The 27,391-nt window shown below is 43.8% G+C and overlaps 1 protein-coding gene across 1 annotated transcript in view; it reads left to right on the top strand.

Moving 5' to 3' along the window:
• Nucleotides 1–6,436: 6,436 nt before the first annotated feature.
• Nucleotides 6,437–27,391, top strand: part of LOC132592367 (arylacetamide deacetylase-like 4) — a 31,971-nt gene continuing 11,016 nt past the window's right edge. Inside the window, exon 1 of the mRNA XM_060276471.1 lies at nucleotides 6,437–6,627. Within this exon, the coding sequence (XP_060132454.1) occupies nucleotides 6,477–6,627 (151 nt within the window). The 5' untranslated portion in view covers nucleotides 6,437–6,476. The remainder of the gene's footprint in view (nucleotides 6,628–27,391) is intronic.

The following is a 27,391-nucleotide window of genomic DNA, read 5'->3' as shown; positions in this document are numbered from 1 at the left end:
CATGGCGTTTTGACTAATATACACATGATTAGAACCAATTTGCTCTAATATAACACATTTCTATATGGTTTTCATGAATATATGCATTTTGTTGGACATTTTCCCTTCCATTTTCATTTTAGTACACGTTGGTTGTCTGGAATTCTGCACTGCTAATGCTATTCTTGGCTGAATCAACAGAAGTATAGTGTCCAGATAAAGAGAACTAACCGTTTCACTCCATTTTACCTTAACCAGACCTGACCAGTAGGGCTGTGCCCATTTCCAGGTGCCACAAATTAAGTAGGATATTGATAAGCTGGAATCTGTGCAGAGGAAGTAGGACAGGCTGATCAAGGGTCTCGAAACCAAGCCTTATCAGGAATAATTGATGCAGTTGGATATGTCTAGCTTGGAGAAGAGGACAGAGAGGTCATATAGTAGCCATCTTCAAATATATAAAGGGCTGTCACATGGGAGATGGAGCAAGCTTGTTTCCTGCTATTTCAGAGGGTAGGACTCGAACCAACGGATTCAAATGAACAGCAAGAACATGAAAAAAAAAGCTAAATTAGGGATGGAATTCATTTTGGCAGATAATACAAAAAAACGAGGTGTGGTATTTTATATCAAACCTGCACTTGAACCAAAACTGATTCAAAAAGATGATAAAGGGAGAAAACTGGTAGTACAAATTAATGTACAGGGAGAAAAAATATTTTTAGTAGGAATATACCCCCCAAATGAAAATAAATAAATCTTTTTTAATAACTTAGAAACAGATCTGTTAGACTTTGTGGATGAAAGGCTGATAGTGATGGGTGACTTCAATGGAGTCCCATCACTGGAAATGGACAGAACTATTAGGAAAAAAAGATACAAAGGAAGGAAGGCTTCCCAAAAACTTTTTTGAAATGGTAGAAACATTAAATTTAGTGGATATTTGGAGAGTCAAGCATTTGTTTGATAGGCAGTTCACTCCCCCCCCCCAACGTACATGGTAGCAGTGCCAGGCTTGGTGCAGCTTTGGTTTCAAAAGAATTAGAATTAAAAATGAGAAAAATTGACATAAAGACATGAACATTATCAGATCATAATCCTATACTGATGGAAATCCAAAAATAAACCAAATCAACTTTTAGATGGAGATTAAATGAAGAAATCTTGGATGATAAAGTCTTTTTAGAAAAGGTAAAAAAAAACCACCACCCCACAAAAATGCTGAGAGAATATTTTGAACTAAATTTGAATAAAGGAACTACGCCGCAAACAGCCTGGGATGCTAGCAATGTGGTGATGAGAGGACTGTTTATTCAACAAAATGCAATTAAAAGGAAGTTAAAAGAGGAAAGAAGGAAAGAAATTATAAATAAACTAGTGTCATTCAGCCCGTTTAGAAAACGGGCGCTAGAAGATATGTGAGAATTTGTGGAATTTAGGACTTGACCTAACCATCCCCACCACCAAGGCGCAGCCAAACACCTCGGCTGCCTTTCTTAATTTAGATGCAATAAAGTGAGAGAGATGGGTGTCACCCACGTCGATGATCCTTCACAACATCTCTCCTCATAACAATTCCCAGCAGCTTCATAAAGATGTCTAATGGCATGTGGAACAATAGATGGGTGTCACCCATATGTAGATGACACCTCACACCATTTCTCCTGATAACAACTCCCACCAGCTTAATAGGGATATATATATAGCACAGAGCACCAAAGTCCAGTCCCTAAGCCACCAGGAAGTACCCTCCCATAACTAGTTTCAAAAAATGGCTTTGGTAGTAGGAGTGGAACCATTGACACACAGTGCCCCAACCCACACCTCCTTGATATGCTTGATATGAAACATACCATGGTTATCAACAGTATCAAAAGCTGTTGGAAGATCAAGGAAGATTCCACTGCCATTATCTTTCTCGCGCTGAAGTGTACCATTCATGAATGGTACGCTTTGACCTTGAAACTATGAAACTAGAGCTGATGAAGAATAAACCGAAACAGGGCCTTGTCCTGGATTTCTAAAAACTGAATTGCTACTGAAATGTGTCTTATTATTATCAACTTAAAACTTTCTAAAAATTATTCCTTTACCTGGCCAGAGCTCTTGGAATCTTTTCATTTGATTTTCTCAACTCTCCAAGGACTCCAATTTATTTGTATTATCTTTCTCGCAACAAATGCCATCAATCAGGATCTCCATGGCATTTTCAGTCAACAGCAGGACTTTAATTTTAGCCGCAACTCACTGGAACTCAGGACCAGCTCCTCTCAGGTAGATGCCATTGCCATTATAAGAGAACAACAGAGACATTCCTGGTGAATTCCAGGGCCCCTTTTTCTAGAAAAACCACACTGGTGAACAGTATCAAAGGTGCTGTGAAATCAACCAGAACAAGGAGGATCACACTCCCTATATCTTTCTTGCAACAAATGCCAGGGTCACGAATGCAGTTCCAGTGCCATGGCTAGGCCTGAAGCCAGACTGCAATGAAGCCAAGTAATCTGTTTCTTATAAGGATATTTGGAGCTGCATTACTACAACCTTCTTTGGCCACAGAGGGGATATTCAGGCAGGGTTGCCATGTGTCCTCTTTTTCCGGGACACACCCTCTTTTTCAGAGGTAAAATTTGAGACAAGTTGCCTTTATTTGCTTTTAATGGCTGCCATAGCACCCTCTGTTTTGCTCTTCAAAACATGGCAACCCTATGCACTCGACCACAACAGTTTATCAAATAGTAAAACCTCAAATCTTGATCTGTAGCAAATTGGCAGCCATGTGGCCCTTAAAATATTCTCTAGAAGGTTCACCACCCCTGATCTCCAAAGCCATTGCAAAGATGGGAAAAGGGATTGGAGAGAGGAGAAAGAAAGCAAACTCATGCACAATTTGTAAGTGAAAAGAACAATGGGGAGAGCTTTTTCCAAGATATTTCTTTCTGCAGAGGAACTATTTAGTGCAGGGGGTCCCCAAACTAAGGCCCGGGGGCCGGATGCGGCCCAATCACCTTCTAAATCTGGCCCGCGGATGGTCCGGAAATCAACATGGTTATTTGTGGGGCCTGCCTGGTGTTTTTACATGAGTAGAATGTTTCCTTTTATTTAAAATGCATCTCTGGGTTATTTGTGGGGCATAGGAATTCGTTCATATTTTTTTTTTCAAAATATAGTCCGGCCCCCCACAAGGTCTGAGGGACAGTGGACCGGCCCCCTGCTGAAAAAGTTTGCTGACCCCTGATTTTGTGTCATTAAGAGTCAAGGTGGCTTCAGGATTGTTCTTCTGTACTATTTCAGACATGTGGTTTATGTACTTAAGGGACCCTGAGGATCATCTAGTTCAACTCCCTGCAGTGGATGAATATGCAGCTGTCCCATATGGGGATCAAACTTGCAGCCTTGGCATTATCAGCCAAGTACGCATGTCAGGAAGTGCGCCGACGCAACTTCCGGTGTCACTCCGCCCATCTATGGGCACCAAAAATGGCCGCCGCCAACACCGGAAGTCACGTCTATGTACTTCCGGACATGCGTAGATGCGACTTTTGAAGCTGGCGGCGGCCATTTTTGGTGCCCATAGAAGGGCAAATCGGAAAGAAAAAAATGGCCGCCGGCAGGAAAAAATAACGGAGAAAAACGGGAGACGAAGTGATACGGGGGACCACCGGGAAAAGGTAAGTAAAAAAGGGGTTTCCCCGGGGAAAACGGGAGACTTGGCAGCTATGGTTCTAACCAACTGAGCTATCCAGGGCTATGTTCTTATGCTGCTCAGAATGCTTCTGAAATGACTCTAAGGACATAAGAGATTTGATTCGCCTTTCTAGGTCATATGGGTGTACCCTGAGTTTTGAAGCAGCCTGCTGAGCAACTCAGGATTACACGTCACATGACAAACCTGCCGATAAGGTAAGAACGTAAAAGCAGCCCTGCTGGATCAGATAAAATGTTTATCCCAGGAGCTAGAAGAATTCAGCCACCCCCTTCAGCAGCCCTGCTTGACTGGGTGGAGAAAGCTGCGTGGGTTGCGTGTGTATATTGAAATAGTACCCTTTTACTGCCAGAACGACACTTGTTGCGCCAACCACTTTTGACCTTTGTCCTGTCCCTGGAAGGGTTGCTCATGCAACCCTTGAATTGGAAAAGTCTGCCCCCTCCTGGCTTATCAAGACCAATTCCCTGTTTCCCGCAGGTCACAAGCGCAAAGCTTTCTCCCTCTACCACTCCTTAGTCAAAGGATGTTGCATTTGATCCTAGGGATACTATATATTCTTTGGCGATCACTTGTAGCCAAGTAAGATTGTCTTCCATGAATATCATCTTAACTCACTCTGACCCCTTATATGGGATTTGGTATATAAATTTTCCCTTGGCTTTTTGCTGGCTCATGTAGGACCAGCATGGATAGCTGGCTCAGGTGAATATCTGATGTTTCCTCCCTTTATGGTCTTGATTTATGAGCTACTGTACTACTAAAATGAGGCTGCATTTGAAACTGTGTTTTAAGTTGTATTTTAAGCCGTATTTTAATTAACTGTTTGTGTGTTTGTTGTTGTTGTTGTTGTTGTTTTCTCTATTACATTTTATTGTAATTCATATTTGGTGTTAGCGAGAGAGGGGTATAAATAAAAATTATATCTCCACCATAACGACTAGCCATTGATAACCCCATTCCCTACAAACTTGTCTAAAGTCCCTTGGTTTTAAGCCATCCAAACCAATGACCATTACTACACCTGGTGGTAGTGAACAAGCCCTTTCTTTTGCTTTGTGGATCAGTCTGTGCATTTGGAACTGTGCAAAAATGTATTCCTGGCTACCTTTCTTTATTTCAGGAGTCTTCAATTAGTGAAGAAACAAATTTTTGTTGGTCCTGTTAAACAATTGACAACCAGCCAAAGATATACCAGTAGATCTTGATCTGCCTTTCAATCACCCTTGCATTATAGGGCACAGATCTTCACCCAAAGTACTCAGTGACCAGGGTTGGATGGGAGAGGGAAGAGCTGTCTTCTCATACCCTGTCCAGAATCATCCTATAAAGTACAGTACATCTCCCTACTTTGTGCAATTGAGGGCTTGACCTAACCATCCCCACCTCCAAGGCGCAGCTGAACACCTCAACTGTCTTTCTTAATTTAGATCCAATAAAGTGCTAGAAGGGACCCAGGTGGCGCTGTGGGTTAAACCACAGAGTCTAGGGCTTGCTGATCAGAAGGTCGGCGGTTCGAATCCCTGCAATGGGGTGAGCTCCCGTTGCTCGGTCCCAGCTCCTGCCTAACCAGCAGTTCGAAAGCACATCAAAGTGCAAGTAGATAAATAGGGACCGCTCTGGCGGGAAGGTAAACGGCATTTCCATGCGCTGCTCTGGTTCGCCAGAAGCAGCTTTGTCATGCTGGCCACATGACCCGGAAGCTGTCTGCGGACAAACGCCGGCTCCCTCGGCCTATAGAGCGAGATGAGCGCCACAACCCCAGAGTCTCTCTCTCTCTCTCTCTCTCTCTCTCTCTCTCTCTCTCTCTCTCTCTCTCTCTCTCTCTGTGTGTGTGTGTGTGTGTGTGTGTGTGTATTGCTGAACACTTTTGGTCAAAAGAAAGTATTTTAAAACAACTATTGTTGAGACATATCATTTGGAATCTGCTAGACAGAGCAAGACAGAGGATGATGGCAGGTGGGTGTTCTGTCCCCCCAACATAAATCCTGGCTGTGTCCGTGCTCAGATATACTTCATGTCAACATGAAGTTGCATTTATCTATGAGGAGCAAAGCCCATGATTTGAATATCCAGGGGCTTAGGTAGGGACGGGACTCATGTCAGAGGACCTTAAGATCCATAAATAGTAACACCTTAGAGGTCCTGGGCCTGAAGGAAATCAGATTAGCCTCAACTAGAACCAGGGCCTTCTCAACACTGGCTCTGACCTGATGGAACGCTCTGTCTCCTGAGACCAGGGCCCTGCGGGATCTGATTTCTTTCCGCAGGGCCTGTAAGACAGAGTTGTTCCGCCTGGCATTTGGCCTGGAGCCAACCTGATCCACTCCCCCATTTCCCCCTTTTCCTTCCGTATGAGGCTACATTTTAATTTTAATTTTAATGTATGGTATTTAATCTTGATCTTAAGTTGAATTTTAATCAGTTGTTTTATATTAAGCCTTGGAAATCTCAGGCCAGGAAGTGCACACAAGCTGGCAGGGGATGTTTTGAACTTCATTCAACAAACATGCAGGGTTTGTAAAACTGAAGAGCTTTACATGGAACTGGATGATTCAGTGGCTGGACTTGAAATTCCTGAATAGGAATTATGCCACCGTCAAGATCCATGAAATTGCTGTTGGTATTCTGATTGATATCACATCTACATGGAGGTCTGTGGTCTAATTGGGAAATAGTTCATCGACCAACCTACAACCGGCTGTGTATAGATACCACTGGTGGAGTTAAACAGCAGCCAATGGTGACAGTTTAGGCTCAGTGTTTGCATCTCCCTCTTTGGAACGGAGAAATGGAGCTTCTTCAGAGCCTCCTGCTGGGGTTGATTGGAGTTATAGGGATTCCTTCCCTGTTTCTTCTCTCCTGGGTGATTTATTATGATCTTTCCAGGAGTAAAATTCCATCTGGATTTGACAGTCCATTAAAACTTCGAGGTCTTCACTGTTTTCCATAATGGCATTCACTGTGGTAAGTTGGGGACTGGATGAGCCATTAGTTGAGCCAGCAGGTCCTTATTATGTTCTTATGGGAAAGGTGATTTAGAAATGATTATATTATTATTATTATTATTATTATTATTATTATTATTATTATTATGTATCTGTAGGTACCCGGCAAAAACATTTCTGTATCTTTTAAAGGTGTTATTGATTTGCTTTGTTCTTGCTTTCATTGTGTATTTTGGGTTTTTATCTTTTTTGTTGTTGTTGCTGTGAACCACCCTGAGATCCTTTCATGAAGGGCAGTATATTTAATTAATAATAATAACAGTTTATGTATTTAAGTTATTAATATACTGTTTAATCTAACATGCATAATGAAATCAGTAAAATCAATGAATTCACTTGATGATGATGTGATGAAGATATTATCTAATTCAACAAGGGCTTCCTTTAAGCCAGGGGTCAGCAAACTTTTTCAGCAGTGGGCCGGTCCACTGTCCCTCAGACTTGTGGGGGGCCAGACTTGTGGGGGGGCGGCGGCGATTGGGCCGCATCCGGGCCCCGGGCCTTAGTTTGCCTTAAGCCTATAGTGGGACACACATAGAGAGAAATATATTGCACAGTCAGGCAGAGTCCCCCCTAGCCCCCAGGGCAGCCCCGAGCGGAATAATGACACAAGGCCACATTTTATGGGATTAAAATTGGCCACAACTTTATAAAAATTCAGATGTAGGAAGACCTTGGTGCAGGCATTGGGCGTATATCCCTCCCAGCCCCCAGCCGGGGGTGGGGTGATCTTCAGGGTTATCCAGCATGTGTGGGGGTTGGGCTAACTCTGGAGAACATATGTTCAAGCAGATAGCCCGCCCCCCTCGATCGCCGCCGCTGGAAGGGGAGGGCAATAACTGCCAATTGGCATCACCAAATGCCCCCCCGGCGCCCCGTTTATGGGAACCCTGTTATTGCCGCCGCAATAGGGCGGGGGTTCACCGCCCCCATGTCCCTCCCCTTTATGTGAATGATTAAAGGATTCCGCCCAAAGCCTGCATCCGCCAAAGTTGTGACGGATTGCTACGGGAAAGGCGAAACCTGCCAATGCAGGGAAATTCCTTTCCAGCCCTTTAACAGCAGCCGGTCGTAGCAGCGCCTGCGTGTGTGTACACCTGTGGAAGTAAAAACCTGTAAATCAAGCATAGAATTAGGGAGTGGAGGGTGGGAAAGCTCTGAATCCGTCGGCTGCTTCCCAGGAATGGCTCCTCTTCTTTGTGTGCAGGTAAGCCTACCTGAACCTACCTGGTCAATCCCCCTGGCACGCCTCCCCTTGGCTGGATTGGTCGGCTAACTGAGTGGGCGGCGACTCCAGCCTCCGGCCTCAGGTAGGCAGTGCCAGCTTCCAAACTCACAGAACTGCCTCAGGGATCCCAGGGGGGCTGCACGCGACTGCGCAAATTGCGCCTCCCCTTTCATGTTGGGGAAACGGTCATTATTCACACTAAGCCATGTTTTGTTTACATCCTGGTTTCTTCAGGAAAGCACATATTGCCTCATAGGCAAGAAGCAGATTGTGGATTGTATCTCCAAAGCTTAGCTTGTTTCCCAGCTTCTTTTGCCTCTGTAGCTTGGCGGGTGTTTGGGTTGGCATGACCAATTCTAAGCTGACCAATTGAAATTATTGGACATGGTTAACATGGGCTCCTTCTACTTTAAATAGGACTTAGTTGGATACCACCCCTGGTGAATAGGCTTCAAACGTGGGCACTACTGGTATTTTCATGAGACTTTTCCTTGGCCCAACAGGGGAAGTGTCTTGAACTGCTGGGTGTCTGCAGACAGGTTGCTGTTATCTGCTTCCTCATGAATTTCTGGAATGCAAGAGTGGATCCCAGCCTCTCTGCCAAAGATCTGCATTTCGACGAGGTGCCTGTGAGGGTTTATCAGCCCAAAACGCCATCTGCTGGCCCAAGGAAAGTATTTGTGTTCTTTCATGGAGGTGCTGGGATGTTTGGAAGCATCGGTAAGAGATTAAGGATGTGAGCCTATGAACAAACAGGCCAAACCCTACGCCAAAGGATAAATGGACATAAATCTGACATCAGGAACCAGAAGACAGAAAAACCAGTAGGAGAACACTTCAGTCTCCCAGGACATTCTATACAAGATCTCAAAGTAGCTGTCTTACTACAAAAGAATTTCAGAAATAGACTGGAAAGAGAAGTTGCTGAATTACAACTTATCACCAAGCTCAAAACCATGGAGGGACCTGGTTTGAACAGAGACACTGGATTCTTATCTCATTATACATGATAAAGCGATCTCCAGCCATCTCATTGTCTCAACCCTTGCCTTTTCATGCAAAACCATTTGCAGTCGTTTTCGGTCATCAACAGCTACCGGTATCAGTCAGTCAATCACCCACTTCCACCACCCTTCTGAGTGATACCCCCTCCCCTCCCCACCCCTTCTCTACATAAGCGCCTGGGGACTCCTATTTCAGTGTATCTGAAGAAGTGTGCATGCACACGAAAGCTCCTACCAAAATAAAAACTTAGTTGGTCTTTAAGGTGCTACTGAAGGATTTTTTTAAAATTTTACTTCGACCCAGACCAACACGGCTACCTACCTGTAACCAGCCTATGAACACTTATCTAGAGTGAACTCAAGTAAGCCCATAGAAATGTTGTGAAACCTCAATTGTCAAACCTCCAGTCAAAGAGAGCCCACCACTTTCCCTGTCAAACAACTCTTACCATCAGAAAGTTATTCCTAATCTTTAGTTGGAATCTCCATTCTGGGTAGAAGTGTTTAAAATATCATTGTAAGAGAGGTTTACAGGGCTGAAATACAAGAGTGTTGATGGTAGTTCCTGAAGAGACAAGGGGCACACGTGTGCTTTGAATTTGCATATGTTAATTTATACACATGGACCCTCTTGTTGTCATGGCTTCCCATGGCTTCTAGTTGTCAATGGTCAGGGATCCGGGGAGCTGCACTCCAGCAAGCAGCCCCTGGGGGAGGGACAGAGGCCCCCCACTGCTGATACTGACTCATTCATTTCATAAAATTCCAATAACACTTGATTTCACAGAACCTCAAAGAGGTTCACAAATATGTATATAATAGGTAGCTGTTCCTGATCACTCTGCTTACCAAACCAGCCACCTTCCCACCCCCAGCGACCCCCTCTTTTGCACCTGACCAAATCCCACACTCACCCACCACACACACATGTGCTAATTTATCTGCATACTGTGACAAAAGTCCTCTACTTTCCGTCTTTATTGTACAACCTACTTCTCAGTTTGTGTAAGGCTTTAATGGGGATGTCCTGAGGTAAAGTTCACCTCCCACTATCCCAGTTATTCTCCTTATAAACCCCCTCACAACGCTTGCGGTTTAAAGTTTAAATGAAAGTACTCTTCCAGCCCAAAACGTAGCCCAGTGTCTTTTTAAGCTCTGAGGTGGATATGAGACTATTCCTAGTGTACACACCAGTAAGGGGTTCTCCTCTCTTGAGCTTTCCCCACTCCAAAGCTTTCCTCCCTCCTGAGGAAACTTTGTGTCACCCTTGAACCAGTCTCCCTCTTCCTCCTCCTCTCGGTGCACTCAAGGGACAACAACCTATCTTTCCTGCCTTAGATAAGGGGTTTTGTCCTTTTAATGAGTATCCCCACCAGATGAGCAATAGATACCTCTGCTGGAAAGATCACACAGACGATGGTACAGATGGAACTTTAATTTAACCTTTAACGTCTTATTGTTGTAAGCCAAAAATGGCTTATCTTCTGAGTTAGCCAATAAAACTCAGAGACAAGAGGAGTTAGGAGTCCATTATGTTTATTGCAAAGCAATAAGGTTACAGTCGAATCTTTTCGCAAAACTGCAACCCCGCCCAAAGGTTGGGCAGGAATTTATAACATTTCAGACAAAGGATTTTGATTTAACCAATCACATAAAGCATTACATCATTTAATATTTTAATATTCATTATTATCTCATTTCATATTCAATACGTATGTCATTACCTAATCTAATACGCATGCGCAATAAGCATTGCTAACTAGGCCAAGGATTGCTAACTAGGCCTTTGATTCTCAATAATATGTTACATTGTGAGATAGTATGCGTGTTGGGAACCTGTGTTACGTGTACTATGTAACAATTTGTGTTCTAGCTTATGAATCACAAATCTTTGTGATTTGCGTGTTAGCTGACCTTCTGTTCTGGTAAAAGAACGGCATCTTGCTAGATCATCAGTTTCTTAAAGCAACAAGTTCCCATAATTCACTATTATAAGCATATTCTAGGATTTATAGGGATTTACATTATCACCTTAATTGGGGCCCTTTGGGCCCCTGCTACATTATGAACTTAACGGTTGCATTCAAGGTTCATGTGTACAAGCATGTGGTTTCAATGGAACTGTTCTTGTTAAACATATAACTTCAAACCTCACCCATTCCTCACCTAACACTACTCTATAAACCTATTCTACCATCACCCAAGCTCACACTCCCCTGCTTCATCTCCCTCACTCTCCCAACTGTCAACTGTCACTGTTGTTGTTTAGTCGTTTAGTCGTGTCCGACTCTTCGTGACCCCATGGACCATAGCACGCCAGGCACTCCTGTCTTGCACTGCCTCCCGCAGTTTGGTCAAACTCATGTTCGTAGCTTCGAGAACACTGTCCAACCATCTTGTCCTCTGACGTCCCCTTCTCCTAGTGCCCTCAATCTTTCCCAACATCAGGGTCTTTTCCAAGGATTCTTCTCTTCTCATGAGGTGGCCAAAGTATTGGAGCCTCAGCTTCACGATCTGTCCTTCCAGGGAGCACTCAGGGCTGATTTCCTTCAGAATGGATAGGTTTGATCTTCTTGCAGTCCATGGGACTCTCAAGAGTCTCCTCCAGCACCAAAATTCAAAAGCATCAATTCTTCGGCGATCAGCCTTCTTTATGGTCCAGCTCTCACTTCCATACATCACTACTGGGAAAACCATAGCTTTAACTATACGGACCTTTGTCGGCAAGGTGATGTCTCTGCTTTTTAAGATGCTGTCTTGGTTTGTCATTTTAAGATGCTGTCTAGGTTTGTCATTTTTAAGATGATGTCTAGGTTTGTCACTAACTGCCAGTTTTCTCCTCATAGAATGTTCGTAACCCCGCCCCCACAAGCATGTGATGTAACTCAGGGTAGGAGATGCATTAACCCTTATACATCCAGGCTGTGACCAAATATATCATCCTAGGGTTATTTCGTTACACATACATAGGTCAACTTTCCGAAACCCATAACCCAAAACTGGACCTCCGCCAGGTTTCCATCTCACAAAACCAATCACAAAACCAATCACAAAACCAATCACTGTCTAATAGCAGTGCCACTTTCAGAAACACAAAACAACAAACTTGTTATCGGAGTTCCCAAAATCGCAAAACAGCTCTGAAAAGAATTAACGAGCCTCTGGAAGATTTATGTACATTTGTTTACAGTTCAAAATCACAGAGCACAGCAAATACCTGTCATTCCCTGATATGAAGTGCTCAGTCTGAGTTTCCATTTCTCAGACAGCACAAAGGACGACAAGATCCAGTCCTTCCCCTTTTCCTCTCACTTAGCATTTTCACCTTCTCCTCCATCCTGCTGCAAGGAGAATTTGGGCGCCCTCCTGCCTCGCTGTCCAGCAAAGATTCCTCTGAGAGCTCTACCCTCCTTGGTTGCCTAGCTAGTAACCTCTTCCAGGGCAAACTCCCTGCCTTTGTTACTCTGACAGCTTCATAAGACTGAGAAGGAAGGGGGGCTAAGTAAACCCACCCTTGCCTTTCCTGAGGGTGCGATCTCTCATTCTCAGAGTCAGCCTCATTCTCAGAATCAGACCCCTCCCAAGCATCTGACCCTACTAGATCCCTGACGCTGTGCCCCATACCTCTTAAGGTCAGGAATTTTTGTGGTGTTGGGGGTGGGAGGTTGTAATTTGATTTGATTTGTTGTTATATGTGAACCTATTTAATTTGCATTTTGCGAAGCAATTTATAATGCAGCACTCTAGAAATGGGATGTGCACAATGCTTAAAAAGGCTTATGTCAGTGAATATCACATGTATCAATATCTTATGTAAGGGAAGATTACTTTGCAAAAATGTGCTTTTTAAGGCAAGATTGGAGGCAGCTGTCCTTCTGCATAGCAGTTGCTGGAAACCCTGGATGGGTAGAGAGCTGAAGGTAAGTGTGGAAAAATGAGAAAGGATTCACTCATCCCTGCCTGTGACTAATGGGAGTTGCAGTTTCACAGCATGTAGAGCAATGGAAGCCAAAGGTGTCACCCTTCGGGTTCTGCTGTGACTTATGTCCATGCAATAATAATAATAATAATAATAATAATAATAATAATAATAATAATAATAATAATTTATTTATACCCCGCCCATCTGGCCGGGTTCCGCCAGCCACTCTGGGCGGCTTCCAACAAAATATTAAAATACAGAAATCCATCAAACATTAAAAGCTTACCTAAACAGGGCTGCCTTGAGATGCCTTCTAAAGGTCTGATAATTGTTGTTCTCTTTGACCTCTGGTGGGAGGGCATTCCACAGGGTGGGTGCCACTACCGAGAAGGCCCTCTGCCTGGTTCCCTGTAACTTGGCTTCTCGTAGCGGGTCTTCTCTGAATGCATCTTAGATAGATACAATCAGCCCTGGGTTGTGAAACACCTTCTTTTCATTAGGTATATCTTTCACATAACTGCTTCCCAATTTTGAATTTCCCTCCTAGCTTGCTAGCATTCTACGAAGATGTCTGCAGCAAGATTGCCAAGGAGACTGATTCAGTGGTTGCGTCTGTTGGGTAAGTAAACACGACCACATGGCCTTTCTTAGGGAAAGAGTGTAGGGGCCCAGCATGCTGCTGTATTTGTTGGTGGCATCCCTTGCCATATTCCCTGCTGGCAGGGCCGTCTTAAGCACATCCAGTGCCATGGCATAAAGATCCCTCTGGCGCCCCTCCCTTTCCCAAAATTTAGAGCTTGGGGCCCAACTTGCTGACACCTCGCAGCCCCGGGAGCCGCCACCCACAGAAGACAACGCAGATGTGGTGGCCACAGCGCGGCTGGCCTTCTTAGCAGAACCTATAAAAACAATTAAAGGGAGAGGGAAGGGGGGTTGCTTAAGAGCCTCAAATACTCCTCTGTGCAGGGGGGAGGGAAAGAGGGGGCTCATGAAAGAAATGGTGAAATTGGCAAAAATATATAAAGGTAGCAATAACACATGCTGGAGGTGCCATGAAGAGGTGGGAACATTCATACATATTTGGTGGCAATGCAAAACAATCAAGAAATTCTGGGAGAAGATCTACATAGAAATGAAGAAAATATTGAAATACTCTTTTATCATGGGTTAATCTATCACTCCCAGTATAGGCAGGTGTTCCTTGGGAGGCGGAGCTTGAGGGGATTCTAAATGGCAGTTGGCAGTTGGGAGTGGGCAGTTGTGGGGAGTAGAGTGTTAGAGGAGCTGTATTAACAAGTCTGTGTTATATGAAAAGAAGATGATGAACGAAGAGTTTAAAGAAATGAAACCATAAATAAATATATATGTTCTCCAGTTAAATAAAGCTTTCATCTATGTTGTGTCAAATTGGATGTTCCTCCTTATTCCAGCAACATATTTGAACTCAAAAGGGTGGTGACTGAAGAGGGGAGATAAAACTAAGCCTGAGGAGCAGGTGGATAGTTTGCATCTCACAGTCACGCACAGAGGAGGCAAGTGGAGGGGAAAGAGTGCCTTGCAGAGGCTAAAGTGCTGAGGCAATAGCTGCTGAGCTGAACCTGAGTTGAGAGGGAAACCTTACTGAGGGCACAAGATTGTTCCTGTAACATTTGCCTGGAGTTTTTAAGGATACAGAGCCACGTTATTTGGAAAGCTGGAACTGTACTCTATGTACTAGCAAACCCATATAAAAAAACAGGGAGTTTATTTGGGAGAAAGAAGGAATAGTGGGTTGTTTGAACAATAACTGAATTCCTTCGGCACACTGCTAGTAATAGAGAAAGGGAGTACAGTATCGTCACACACCATTGCCACAATATGGGTGTATCCTGAGTCTTTTTAATGCCCTCCCAAGTAACTCTGGATTACACTTCACATGATGGACATGCAGATAAGGTAAGAACATAAAAGCAGCCCTGCTGGATCAGATAAAAAGCCTCTCCCAGGAGCAAGACAAACTCAGCTGCCCACTTCAGCAGAAAAATGTGTGTCAAAAGTGGGTGTATGTAGAAACATTTTACTTTTACTGACGGACCGACACTTGTTGTGCAACCTACTATTTTAAAAATAAATAAATAAATAAATACTGTATATTCCTGCGTATAAGACTACGTTTTAACCCAGGAAAATCTTCTCAAAAGTCGGGGGTTGTCTTATACGCCGGGTCGTATTTCTTATACGGCGAGTATATCCCAAACTCTATATTTTAACTGGAAAAGTTGGGGGTTGTCTTATACGCCCAGTCGTCTTATACACCGGAATATACGGTACTGTTTTAATTTCTTTTCATGGTATAGAACATCAGGTTTGAGAAAACAGTTGTTTACAACTGTAAAAAGAAATCACTTGTCCTGATAAATTTACAGATTTATTTTTTATTTTTTTAAATCATGCCACGTGTTAAGGTTTCGTTTGATTGCTCTTAGAAGATCACACCGCATTTCCCCATGAATGCTGGGCAGTTTCCTGCCACAGTCTGAGCAATTTCTGTATTCAATAAACATTTGCCATATGTTATAAAAGGAATATGGGTTGTGTTTGCCTTTTGCCCTTCTCGTCTGGCATGTTAGTTTCTCAGCCAATGCTATACTAGTGAAGCTTCTGCCAACCCTGTCAGGTGGGCACCACTGCCATTCTATAAGAGCAAGGGAGAAGTTTGTGATGAGCTCTGGCACCCCCTTTTCCTAGAAAAATGCAATTGATTAAACCCAGATTAAATCCTAACTCTCTGATGTAAGGCACCAAACATTTTAGATCAGAAGGAACATGGAATTTTAAGAAAGTGCTGTAGCTGTCAGTCACAAAATGAATGCCATGGAAGTGTAGCCAAAAAAGAAAGAAAAGAAAAAGGTCACCACATTTAAATGAACAGAAAATATAGAGTTGTATCCCATACTTTCCAACATTGCTCAGTTGAAAACAAAGGCCTTCTATTCTACAACAGTATCACCACTTGAGCATTTCCTCCAGGTAAAGCACAAAAATCATTAGAAAAAACAAACAAAACAGCAGTATTTTAAGCACAGAAATATTTGAATTTATGTACTGCATTGAGGGAAGCCTGCAGGAAAAAGAAAACCCCAAACCAATTATAACTAACTATACATGTGTTTGTGTATACGCAAACACAACATTAACAGTAAATACAACATCATAAAAATAAGCATTATTATAATATAAATGAGGACACACAGGTGAAAAGTCTTCATTACAAACAGTCATGAAACCCAGCACACAAATGCTCTTCTGTGGAATTGCTACCACTTTCAAATGGAGTTTTTAAACGACAAGTCTTAGAGAACATTTAAGCTACAACTGAAGGCCATAATGTGATAATAAACTTGGGTGTGTTGAGAAATGTGCCGTTTCTTGCCATCAAGCCTCTGTATGAAGCAGATTTTGCTTTGTGGATCAGATCACTGGTGGGTAACCAGTCTGTGCATTTGGAACTGTGCAAAAAAAAAAAAAAAACCACACAACATTCTTGGCTTGTTGTTGCTGCTGTTTAGTCGTTTAGTCGTGTCCGACTCTTCGTGACCCCATGGACCAGAGCACGCCAGGCACTCCTGTCTTCCACTGCCTCCCGCAGCTTGGTCAAACTCATGTTCGTAGCTTCGAGAACACTGTCCAATAACATTCCTGGCTACCTTTCTTAATTTCAGGTGTCTTAATTTAGTGAGGGAACAAATTTTGCTTGGTCCTGTTAAAGAACAGAATATACAAAACCCTTCTGTACAATCAGCCCAAGATCTACTGGTAGATATTGGCCTGCCATTCTTATTAACCTTGCTATATAGGGCACAGTTAGGTGGTTCCCTTAGGAACATTTAGAGCGGCTTCGCTTCACATGGCATAGCAGTTTTACATACCCTGCAACCGTCGTGAATTTCCCAGGACATTCTGGGAATTACAGAAGACACCCCGGCTTTTGACTGGATCCTGGAATGTCCTGTGTTTCTCGCTCAGCACTGCTGCCACTGAGCTCAGGGATGAGGATGAGTTTACAGCCGATGCTGGTGGAGCCACACTTTTCTGCAAATCAGCTGGTTTCTGCAATAATGCAGCCCTGAAAAACTCGTGTCCTGGTTTTCTCCAGTGGAAGGGTGCAGGGTATGGTTTTCTAGGCTTCCATATGTCCTTCTTACCTCCACAGCCTGTCCAGGCTTTACAGCATGGTTTCCACAATTTAACAGGAGACAGAATATTCCAGCAAACACTGATTAGATAAATGTTGCACCACCCAAATTTAATCCGTTGATATGATGGCATATTGATATGATGGCATAAATGAATGTTTCCTAATATCTGTTCAAGTTGGCGCCATATTATAATCTGATTTTATTGAAGGTTTATATTGTAGAACCAACAACTGTTTGACATCTTCAATCAAAGCGATCAAGTCACTAATCCTAAAGACACTTTGTACAAATAAATCCCATAATAATAAAGTTAATATTAGTCCACTTCACATATTAGAATATAAGGATGCAGCCACAGGAGTAACTAGGAACAGCAATTGTTTTCTGTAATATATGAACATGATAAAAACTCTATATGGTCATTTTCTACCCGTTCACCAACAAGCATTTACATTCAATGAAATAATTTGATCTCTAAACGATTCCCCTGCTGCCTTGAAGGCGAAACCCAAGGCACAATATTTTTGACAGACTGTAAATGAATTGAATAAATAAATAAACCCACACGTAGATAATCCCCCACCCTACCTCTCCTGACAACAACTCCCAGCAGCTTGATAGAGATGTTTAAATAGCATGAAACACCAAATTCCAGTTTCAGCAATTGTAAACAACTGTGTCATAAAATCTCTATATGACAAATTCCTACCCATTCACTGACAAGTATTCACCTACAATTAAATCATTTCATCTAAATGACACCCACTACCTGGAAGGCTAACCCCAAAGCGCAATATTGTTGACAGGTGGGAAATGAATTGAATAGATAAATTATTTTTAAGCAATCTTCATCCAAATATTTGCTATACAGTTCCCAATAATCTCCCAGTAGCTCAATGGAACAAAATGAGAGTGCACTAGCTCATACATCCTGATGACTCACATTGCTTCAGTTGTTTATGTGGTTCCACGATACATCGTGTCCTCTCTCAAAGACGTTGAGTGTTGCGGTGAGACCTGGAGACCGACCTCCTGTGTTGTGGGTGGGTAAGACTGGTCAGCCCCAACACCTGATTGGTAGGTCCCTCGATGTTGGGTTCAATCTGGCCAATGGGGCGCAGTCCAAATGGATCGAGGGAGCTATCTATACCCATGCACGTGACCCAGAGCTTCCTCTTTTGGTGCGTGCATTCAGAACACCTGCCCACCTCTCCCTACTTTTAGGGTTTTGTTGCGCTTGACCTTGCTATGCCGGCATGTGTCGTGTGTCATTGGGACAGGGGCACGGCAGGAATTTCCCCCACTTGGCTGATTGGCTGTTGCCATTTGGGTTTCGCCTGCCATGTAGCAAATCGTTACAACTTGTAAGGTTGCGGAAAGGCACTGGTTCAGGAGATAGGGATGGGAGAATGCTCTCGCCATCCCTATGTGAAGGGTATTCGCTTAAAGGAATCCAGTGACTCAAATGGTTTGGTCAACCCCTGTGAGGGGGTTGTGCCCGTGCCTGAGTCCAGGGGGACATCTGGGTGGTGGACATAGCCTGTTCCCAGCTTTCCGCCTATCCAGGTGTTCACCCTTGGCTGATCTATGCTGGTGCCCTGGGTCAGCGCTACCTGCAAGGGTGCAGGGAGCAAGTCGAACCACAGCCTATGCAGCCACTCACTTTCTGTAATCAATAAAGTTGTGGCTTAAATTCTGTCAAGAACCAAACTAAAAATTGAGTCAAGTGTGAATTTATTTAGGGTGGAGGTCTCTGGGTCTGAACACGCAAATCATAAACTTGCGAAAACATTGTAAATCCATAGACTGTATTGAAGACTGTCTATCTCCTGCTATTACTCCGAGAAATGCTTTTTGCCATGTCAAGTGAAACACGTAGGCTTAACCTGGTTTGCCTCCTGTAATCAGCCAGTTAGGCATTAAAGAAATTAAATGGATAAAACCATTCATTAGGATGGTAACCTGTATGTCATAATTACCCTTCACAATGCCAGTTAGGGCACTTATGCCTTCGGCAAATCTCACCCAGCTTTCTGCTCCAGAACGATGCACGGTATTAAAAACAGGTTGGGTTTTGTTTTGTTTTTTTTAAAAAAGCTTTTATTAAGTTTTTGATTTTACATCTTAAAATAAACATTTTACATACTGGTAAATATCCAACAACTTCCGTCCTTCTCTTTCCTTGGTTCGTTTTATGAGTCTTTCATTCCTGCATATTTTGCTGCAACCATATTAGTCAACCCTCCAATTTTACATCACTCCAACATTAATTACACTGTTGGCATTTCCAGCTATGTACAGTGATTTTCCATATACTCAATAAATACTTTGAATATATATTATGATTTTAAAGCTAGTATCACTAGATCAAGTTATTCAGTTTTGTTACAAGGATAGAAAGAAACACCACGGACAGAATAATTGCCACACAGAGAAAGAACAAGGATATAGTTTAAGTGCCTCGCCTGCAGTTTCATAAATCATTCAATGTGTCCACATGAATAGAAGTTATTAAAATTGCAGTTGTTGTATATGGATTATTTTGACCAGAATAAACTTGAAATTAATAAGATTTTGGAACACAGAAATAAAGAAAACCATCAAACCATTGATTCTAGCACATGAGGGGCCACCTAAATTATATAATTTGGCATCTGAATGATTGGTATTAGTAATTGTAATATAATTTGGCATTGTTATAATGAGGCTATTATTGGACTGTAATTGAAAACCAATAAAATTATTATCCCCAAAAACAGTCATTCAATTTTGTTGAATTAATTAAATAGTTCTAATTAGATTTTGAATCAATGTGCAATTAATTGTTACTGTTCTGAATCATTCTTTTCTAGGGAAGCATATGGGGCACTGGGGATGAGTTTATGGAACCAAGGGGACGGTGGCCTGGAAAAGAAAGCGGGAGCCGCTGGGTTAGGGCAGCAGCCCACATCCTGCTTCCACTGCTCATTGATTCCTTTACAGCAAGACACCCTCCCATGCTCCTGTTGGAGGCTGGAGAGAGCCCTGAAGGAAGTAGTCCAACCCAATTACCAACAAGAATTTATTTCCAATGAAATAATTTGATCTAAATGACATCTGCTACCTTGAAGGCCAACCCCAAGGCCCAATGAATAGGTGCCATTGCCAGAAGACAACCCTGACTGGGCAGAGGAAGAATGGTGGAGACAACCTCCCCATCCTGACCCAGGGAAGAGGAAGAAGAAGACAGTATAGGTTTACAACAGAGGTTTGAGGGAGGTCGCAGCTCAGAGGCAGATGAGGGGAAAAGCTGGAAAATCATGAGAAAGCCAGAACAACACCTGGCTGACATGTTGTCATTAAAAAGCATTCCCTACCCTTCATCTCCCAGAACCCAGCGAGCCTTAAAAGTAGGAGAGCAAAGAGCTCAAAGACAGAGGGCATGTACTGTAGCAGCACCTGTAGAAGTGACAAATGAGGAAGTGGGAGATAGGGAGGTGTGTGGAGATTCATTCAGGATCAAGAGTCAGCAACCTTTTTCAGCCGTGGGCTGGTCCACCAGTGGTGGGCCAGACTATATTTGGGGGGGGGGGGAATGAACGAATTCCTATGCCCCACAAATAACCCATTGATGCATTTTAAATAAAAGGACACATTCTACTCATGTAAAAACACGCTGATTCCCGGACTGTCCGCGGGCCAGATTGAGAAGGCGATTGGGCCACATCCGGCCGACGGGCCTTAGGTTGCCTATCCCTGTTCAGGATACAGTAGTGCCATTATCGAAGAGTCTGGGTTCTATAACCTCTCTCTGTAAAGATTTGGGGGGGGGAGTAAAAAACTTTTTCTACTTTACTGGGCAACCGGCCAGGAGCTGCTGACAGCATCCTGACAACCCACAACTTAAGCCAAGCACAACTGGGATTTGTAGTAGCAATCTACAATGAAGTCTAGAGGTCAACATGAAGCAACACAAAGAACTGCTGGGATCAAGCAGTTCAGCACATCAACTGCTAGGATGAAAGAGAAATACAGGTACAAGATTAAGGGAAAGTGAAACATGTTCAGTATCTTATCATAACCCAAAGCTTGACTCACAGAGGGAAACTCTCATTAACTGCACACCACATAGCAAAGATAGACAAGCATTTGCTTTTGATCTAAACAATTTCAGGCAACACCTAGCTGGAGGAGTTAGTTATGTAATGCAGCCCATAACGGCCAGCTTAACCAGGTAGGGCACAGGGGCTTAAGTGACAACCATAGCTGCCAAGTTCTCCCTTTTTAAAAGGGAAATTCCATTATGCTGAATTGGCTTCCTCACGAGAAAAGGGAAAACTTGGCAGCTATGGTGACAACCTTCACTTAAGGGGGCAGCGGTAGGGACTGTATGATGGGATATATTAGGTCTTTCCTAGCGCCCCTTGATAGGAATTGCAGTAAAAAAGGACATGCAAGAGAAAGAGCCATGAGACTCTGACAGGGACCTAGAGACCTTCTGCCTCCTTCCCAAACCCAGGAAAGCGAGGCATGTTAGATGCTTTCTTCCCCAAAACATACAGCTTTAAAACTGAACCAACCACCCAACCACCTCAAAGAAAAGCAGCTAAGAGCATGCTGACTTGCCAAGGTCCTCTGAGCCCCTGAAGTGACCTTACCTCCAGAGTAGCATGGTCCTAGAATCCTCCTGGTCCTTCTTAAAGCCTAGTAAGTGCTTTTGCAGCTTTGGAAAGATGAAGGGAGGGCTCTAGGACCCCACCAGAGCCTAGAGCTCAAAGCCCTATGCCAGCTCTACCCCTGCCCCCTTAAGTGAGGGTTGTTACTTAAGCCCCTGTGCCCTACGTGGTTAAGCTGGCCATTATGGGTTGCATTACATAACTAACTCCTCCAGCAGAAACAGGGCGGGGGGCATAGCTGCCAAGTTTTCCCTTTTCTCGCGAGGAAGCCTATTCAGCATAATGGAAAATCCCTTTAAAAAAGGGATAACTTGGCAGCTATGGTGGGGGGGGGCGCCGGAGCGATCTTTGCACCACGGCGGCAGATATGCTTAAGATGGCCCTGGGCCGTAACATCTGGAGGACCACATTTTGGGGATGCCTGGCCTAGGGCTTGCTGATCAGAAGGTCAGTGGTTCAAATCCCCATGACGGGGGGAGCTCCCGTTGCTCGGTCCCTGCTCCTGCCAACCTAGCAGTTCGAAAGCATGTCAAAGTGCAAGTAGATAAATAGGTACCACTCTGGCGGGAAGGTAAACGGCATTTCCGCGTGCTGCTCTGGTTCGCCAGAAGAGGCTTAGTCATGCTGGCCACATGACCTGGAAGCTGTCTGCGGATAAACGTTGGCTCCTCGGCCTATAGAGCGAGATGATCGCGCAACCTCAGAGTCGTCTGTGACTGGACCTAACGGCCAGGGGTACCTTTTCCTTTCATTGGACCCAACTCACAGACTGGGGTAAGAATGAGGTGTTAGGCTAATTGTTGGAAAGGTGTGCAGTAGGACTACGCTTCAGTGCAAGTTAGACTGAAGGCATGGTGGGAAGACATTTTGACTCTGGAGAGCAGTTCAGATGGAAGGTGTAATGCCTACAGCAAGTAATTTTTTAGACAGCAAAATGATGGTGCAATCGGATAAACTAATTATAAATAGCAGGCATCAGCACAGAAATGATCATTAGAAATCACATCACCTTACAGCACCGAACTCTGTTGTGTAACTGATCATCTGCTTAAGTTCATCTGCAAAAAGAACATTCAGATCTTTTGGACTTCTCAAGGTAGAAGATGGATCTCTCTCTTGTCCTGCTGCTGACATCCGTGCTGGTTCTCTCCCTTGTCCTGCTGACTTGTTTTCTAATCTACCTGGTGGTGTTAATTTCTTATGATATCCGAAGAACAAATTTTCCTCCCGGTATCTCCAATCCTGCCAAATACCTGTTGGTCGTCGTTATTTCACGGCTGTTTTTTCGTGTGGTAAGTTGATTGGGCTTTAAACTAGGAGACAATGAAAGATTGAACTAAGAACATATAGGGATCGATTTTTTATTTAATATTGTGGGGGTTGGGGGCAGTTGCCTAGCCCCTTTTAATCTGAAAGGGAATAAGCAGGGTTTAACATTGCAGCTTTTGCCACCTCCCTGTGTGTGTCAAAATGTTTTAGGAGGTGAAACCCCACTACATCAATCAATAAAAGCAGGACCCTGCATGGAGGATGCATGGAGGAGGACACTCAGCACCAAAGCCTCTCCAAATTTTCCATCCTTTTTGTCGACAAAAAAAAAATGGATGGAGTGAAGCACCCCCAATTTCTCCAGTGGGGTGGAACAAATGCCCATTTCCCCTCATATCATTTAGCATTGAGTCATTTCTCAGGTTCAATGCTAGCTGTGGCAGTAGCACAACTCTCCCCCAAATTCACCCCAGTTACAACTTGCCACACACTCTGAAAACAGCTCTTTTCTGCTATCTGAATTTAGAGGTGAGTTTAATGGACTTGGAAGTGATGGCAACTCTTCTAGTGACAGCTAGAATCTGCATCACTAAAGTGTGATGGATCTTTTTCATCAGCTATTGGAATGAAAGGATTGGAGATAACATTGCCCCATGACCCATTTTAAACCATATTTCCTCTGTATATATCTCCCACTCCAAATTTTCCAACCATTGTTAAGATGACAGAAGGGAAGGTTTTTTTCTTTTTTTCTTTTTGCTGTCTGATGCAGAGAAGTATATATCCTTCAGGATATCTAAATTTCTTGTTAAGGCTCTACATATCCATGCTATTAAAGGGGGTATGAGAAATGATCTATTTTTAAAGGTTATGGAGCAGAAATCCAAATCTTTATTATTATTAATTTTTATTTTTATTATTATCTTTATCATTTTCATGTGTAAAATGGCTGTCTGCTAAAACCTGACTTGACAAACATACACATTGTTCGGTTTCTGTTAATTGGTTCTCATGGGAAACTTACAGATTCTTGCTTCACACAATTAACTCAAGGCAGTGTCAATTTACTCTTGGCAGAAAGCCAAGGTCTGCCTGACCTGGAAACTACTCTCTCTGATTGGTTAACGACCAGCACTGAACTCTGTTATCTAGGAATGCTAGCACAGTTGTTTCTTGTTAGGTGTTAGGAGTAGAAGTGCTGTGTATATGGTTGGAGAGAGAGAGAGTAAGGATTTATTTTGCTTTGCTTTGTATGCAGAAACTCTGCTGCTTTTATTTTCTTTTAATAAATCCTGTAAATAGTTATTCTGCGTCTAGCCGACTAGTCATTCCACCTCAACTAGCTTCTGCGCTGTGCAGGAAAACTCTGCTACGTTTGGGCTAAAGCCACTAGAGCTATGCCTGACACTTCAAAATTCTAAGAGGTTATGGGTATCGTGCTGCCAACCTGAGTTGTGGTGGTGTCAGCGTAAGCGGAGAGGTTCCAGTAGTTCCAGAAGTCGCTGTTCCTGTGGCGTTGGTGCAGCGGAAGGAGACTGGCTGGTTCCTGACTGTCGTGAGCTGGTGACGCAGTGGACACAAGGACAACAGCTGCAGCGTGTGAGTGCTGGGTGCTGTGGTTCCTGTTTTCTCTCGGTGGCCGTGAGTAGCTGGTTCCAGGTTCCAGGGACATCGCTCTCAAGATGGCCTCACAACCAGTTCAGATGGCTTTTGAGCGTCTGAATGACTCCAATTACTTACTGTGGTCGGAACGCATGCAGGCAGTGCTGCAGAGGGATCATCTCTGGCGAGTGGTGAGTAAGTTTCCTGCGAAGCCTGATGATGAAGACCTCGATAAAGACCAAAGAGCAAGGGCCACAATTGTCTTGGGGCTGGAAGATTCCCAGTTGCCGTATGTGAGGGGGATCAAGACAGCTAGAGGTGTGTGGCAAGCACTTAAAGAACTCCATGTGCGTGAGACAGCGGTTTCCAAGCTGTTTATTCGCAAGGCATTGTACAAGGCAATGTTACAGCCTGGGGTTACAATGCAGGAACACCTACACAGTCTGCAGTTAAAGTTTGTTGCGCTTCAGGAAAGAGACTGTGCGTTAGACCAGCAGGAGAAGGTGGCTATCATTCTGAGCTCTCTCCCGGAAAGCTGGGATAATCTTGTTATGTCTCTAGAAGCAATGAAAGAGGATGATTTAACAGTCAGTTACGTTACTGGGCGTTTGATTGAAGAATGGCAGAAGAAGCAAGAAAGGTCGTTGGCTGCAGAGGCTTCTACAAGCGGGCGGTTTGGAAGGAGTTCTCATGCCGTACCAGAGGTGAAGCAGCAGCAGCGTGCCGGTGAGAAGTCAGCGTTTGCTGTTAGGCGTTGTTTCCGATGTGGGTCTTCAGCGCATCTAAAACGTCAATGTCCGGAGTTGGTCAAGTCTCAGCGGCCGGTGCAGGAGCAGAGATGAGATCAGCAGCAGCAGCAATATAAAAAGAAATTCTTCAAACGAAAACAATCAGCTCAGCTGGTGACTGCCGAGGTCAAGATTGCTGAGGAGAAACAAGCTGTCTGGGTGGTCGATTCGGGAGCGTCTCGGCACATTGTAAATTCAGATGAATTGTTTGTTTCCAAGAACTCAGCACAGCGCAGCCAGGTGGCTCTAGCAGACGGAAGTACTTCTGAAGTGATTTCGGGGGGTGCAGTTTTTGTTCCTTGTCTGCGTGAATGCCTGCAAAATGTACTGTGTGTGCCTTCATTAAGGAGCAATCTGATGTCTGTAGATTGTTTGCTAAAAGCTGGGTTTAAAGTGCATTTTGAAGGAGACAGTTGCATGATTAAGAAGGCTGGTGAGATTTTAGGCACTGCTAAGTCAGAGGGAGGCTTGTTTTGGCTTAAAGCAGGATCTCAAGTTGCAGCAGTAGTCAGTAAATCTCAGCCTGCAGTGAGCAACAAAGCTATGCATGACAACTGTGTGCACTTATTGCACAGGGAAATGGGGCATGCTGGCTGGAAAAGTGTACTGAAAATGTCTGAATTGGCTGATGGGTGCAATTTAAAGAGTTGTAACCAGTTCCTTGACTGCAATATTTGTAAAAAGGTTAAAACCCACAGAGTCTCTTACCCCAGGAGTGATAGAGTTAGTGAGTCACCACAACAGCTAGTCCACATGGACGTTGTTGGTCCATTTGCTGTAAGCAGGGGTGGGTCGCGTTTTTCGTTAACAATTGTTGATGACGTGACACGTTACACTTGGTGTTATCCAATGAAGAATAAGGGTGACGTGTTCACTAAATTTAAAGGCTGGGTGGCATCTGTGGAAAGGTTTCTGTCCCTTAAACTCAGAAGGATTCAGACGGACAGAGGTGGGGAATTTATGTCAAATGCTTTTAGAGATTGGTTACAGAAGCGTGGCATTGGGCATAGGAAGACGAACGCTTTTCCCCCGGAAGAGAACGGCATTGCGGAGCGAAAACACAGATCTCTTCAAGAGATGATGTTTGCCATGCTTGATGATGCTGATTTGCCCATGTCTTATTGGGGGGAGAGCATGCTCACCGCGTGTCATCTCCAAAATAGGCTCTTTCATCAAACAATAGGGACAACTCCGTACTTTAAATTGTTTGGCAAGAAACCCAAAATTGACCACTTGCATGTGTTTGGGTCAAAAGCCTGGGTATTAATTCCAAAACAGATGAGAAAGAAGGGAGAACCTAAAACCAAGCAGTTAGTGTTTGTGGGCTACCAGGAGCTAGGAAAGGGTTTCCGCTTTGCTGAAGGGACAAATGGCATTGTGATCTCCAGGAATGCCAGTTTTTGTGAACATAGTGGCTGGGAGAGACTACATGCCAATACTGAGGTTTGGTTTGAACCTTCCCAGGGGCTTCGTGACTCTGAAGGTAAACATAGAGAATCAGAGTCTGAGGGGGAGGAAAGTCCAGATAAGAGCTCTCAAGAAAGTGCAATTAGCCAGAGACCAGTTGCTAAGCAACAGAAGAGAGGTCATAGTTCTGGGGAGGAAAGTGGGTCAGAAGAAAAATTTTCTCCCAGAAGATCTAAAAGACAAAACAAAGGAGTGCCTCCAGAGCGGTTTTCTCCAGATACTGCAAATGTGTTTAGTGTAATTGCAGAGCCCAAGAGTTTTCAGGTGGTGTTAAAGCTACCAAAAGAGGAGGCAGAGCTTTGGAAACAGGCAATGGAGGAAGAGATGTCCTCTCTGAATGAGCACAAGGTTTTTACACCAGTAGCAGCACCTGAGGGGGCAAAGATTGTAGGCTGCAGGTGGGTATACAAACTTAAACCACTGGTGACAGGAGGGTACAAATACAAAGCTCGTTTAGTGGCTCAGGGATACTCTCAGAGGCCTGGAAAAGATTATGACGAGACTTTTTCCCCTACTGCTAAAGGGGACAGTGTAAGGCTAATTCTAACGCTTGGAGCAAAGAGAAAACTCCAGTTAAATCATTTT

Source organism: Zootoca vivipara, chromosome 6 (genome assembly GCF_963506605.1).
Source record: "Zootoca vivipara chromosome 6, rZooViv1.1, whole genome shotgun sequence".
Lineage (NCBI taxonomy): Eukaryota > Metazoa > Chordata > Lepidosauria > Squamata > Lacertidae > Zootoca > Zootoca vivipara.
The sequence above is the reverse complement of the archived record's forward strand: the minus strand, read 5'-3'. Positions and strand labels throughout refer to the sequence as shown.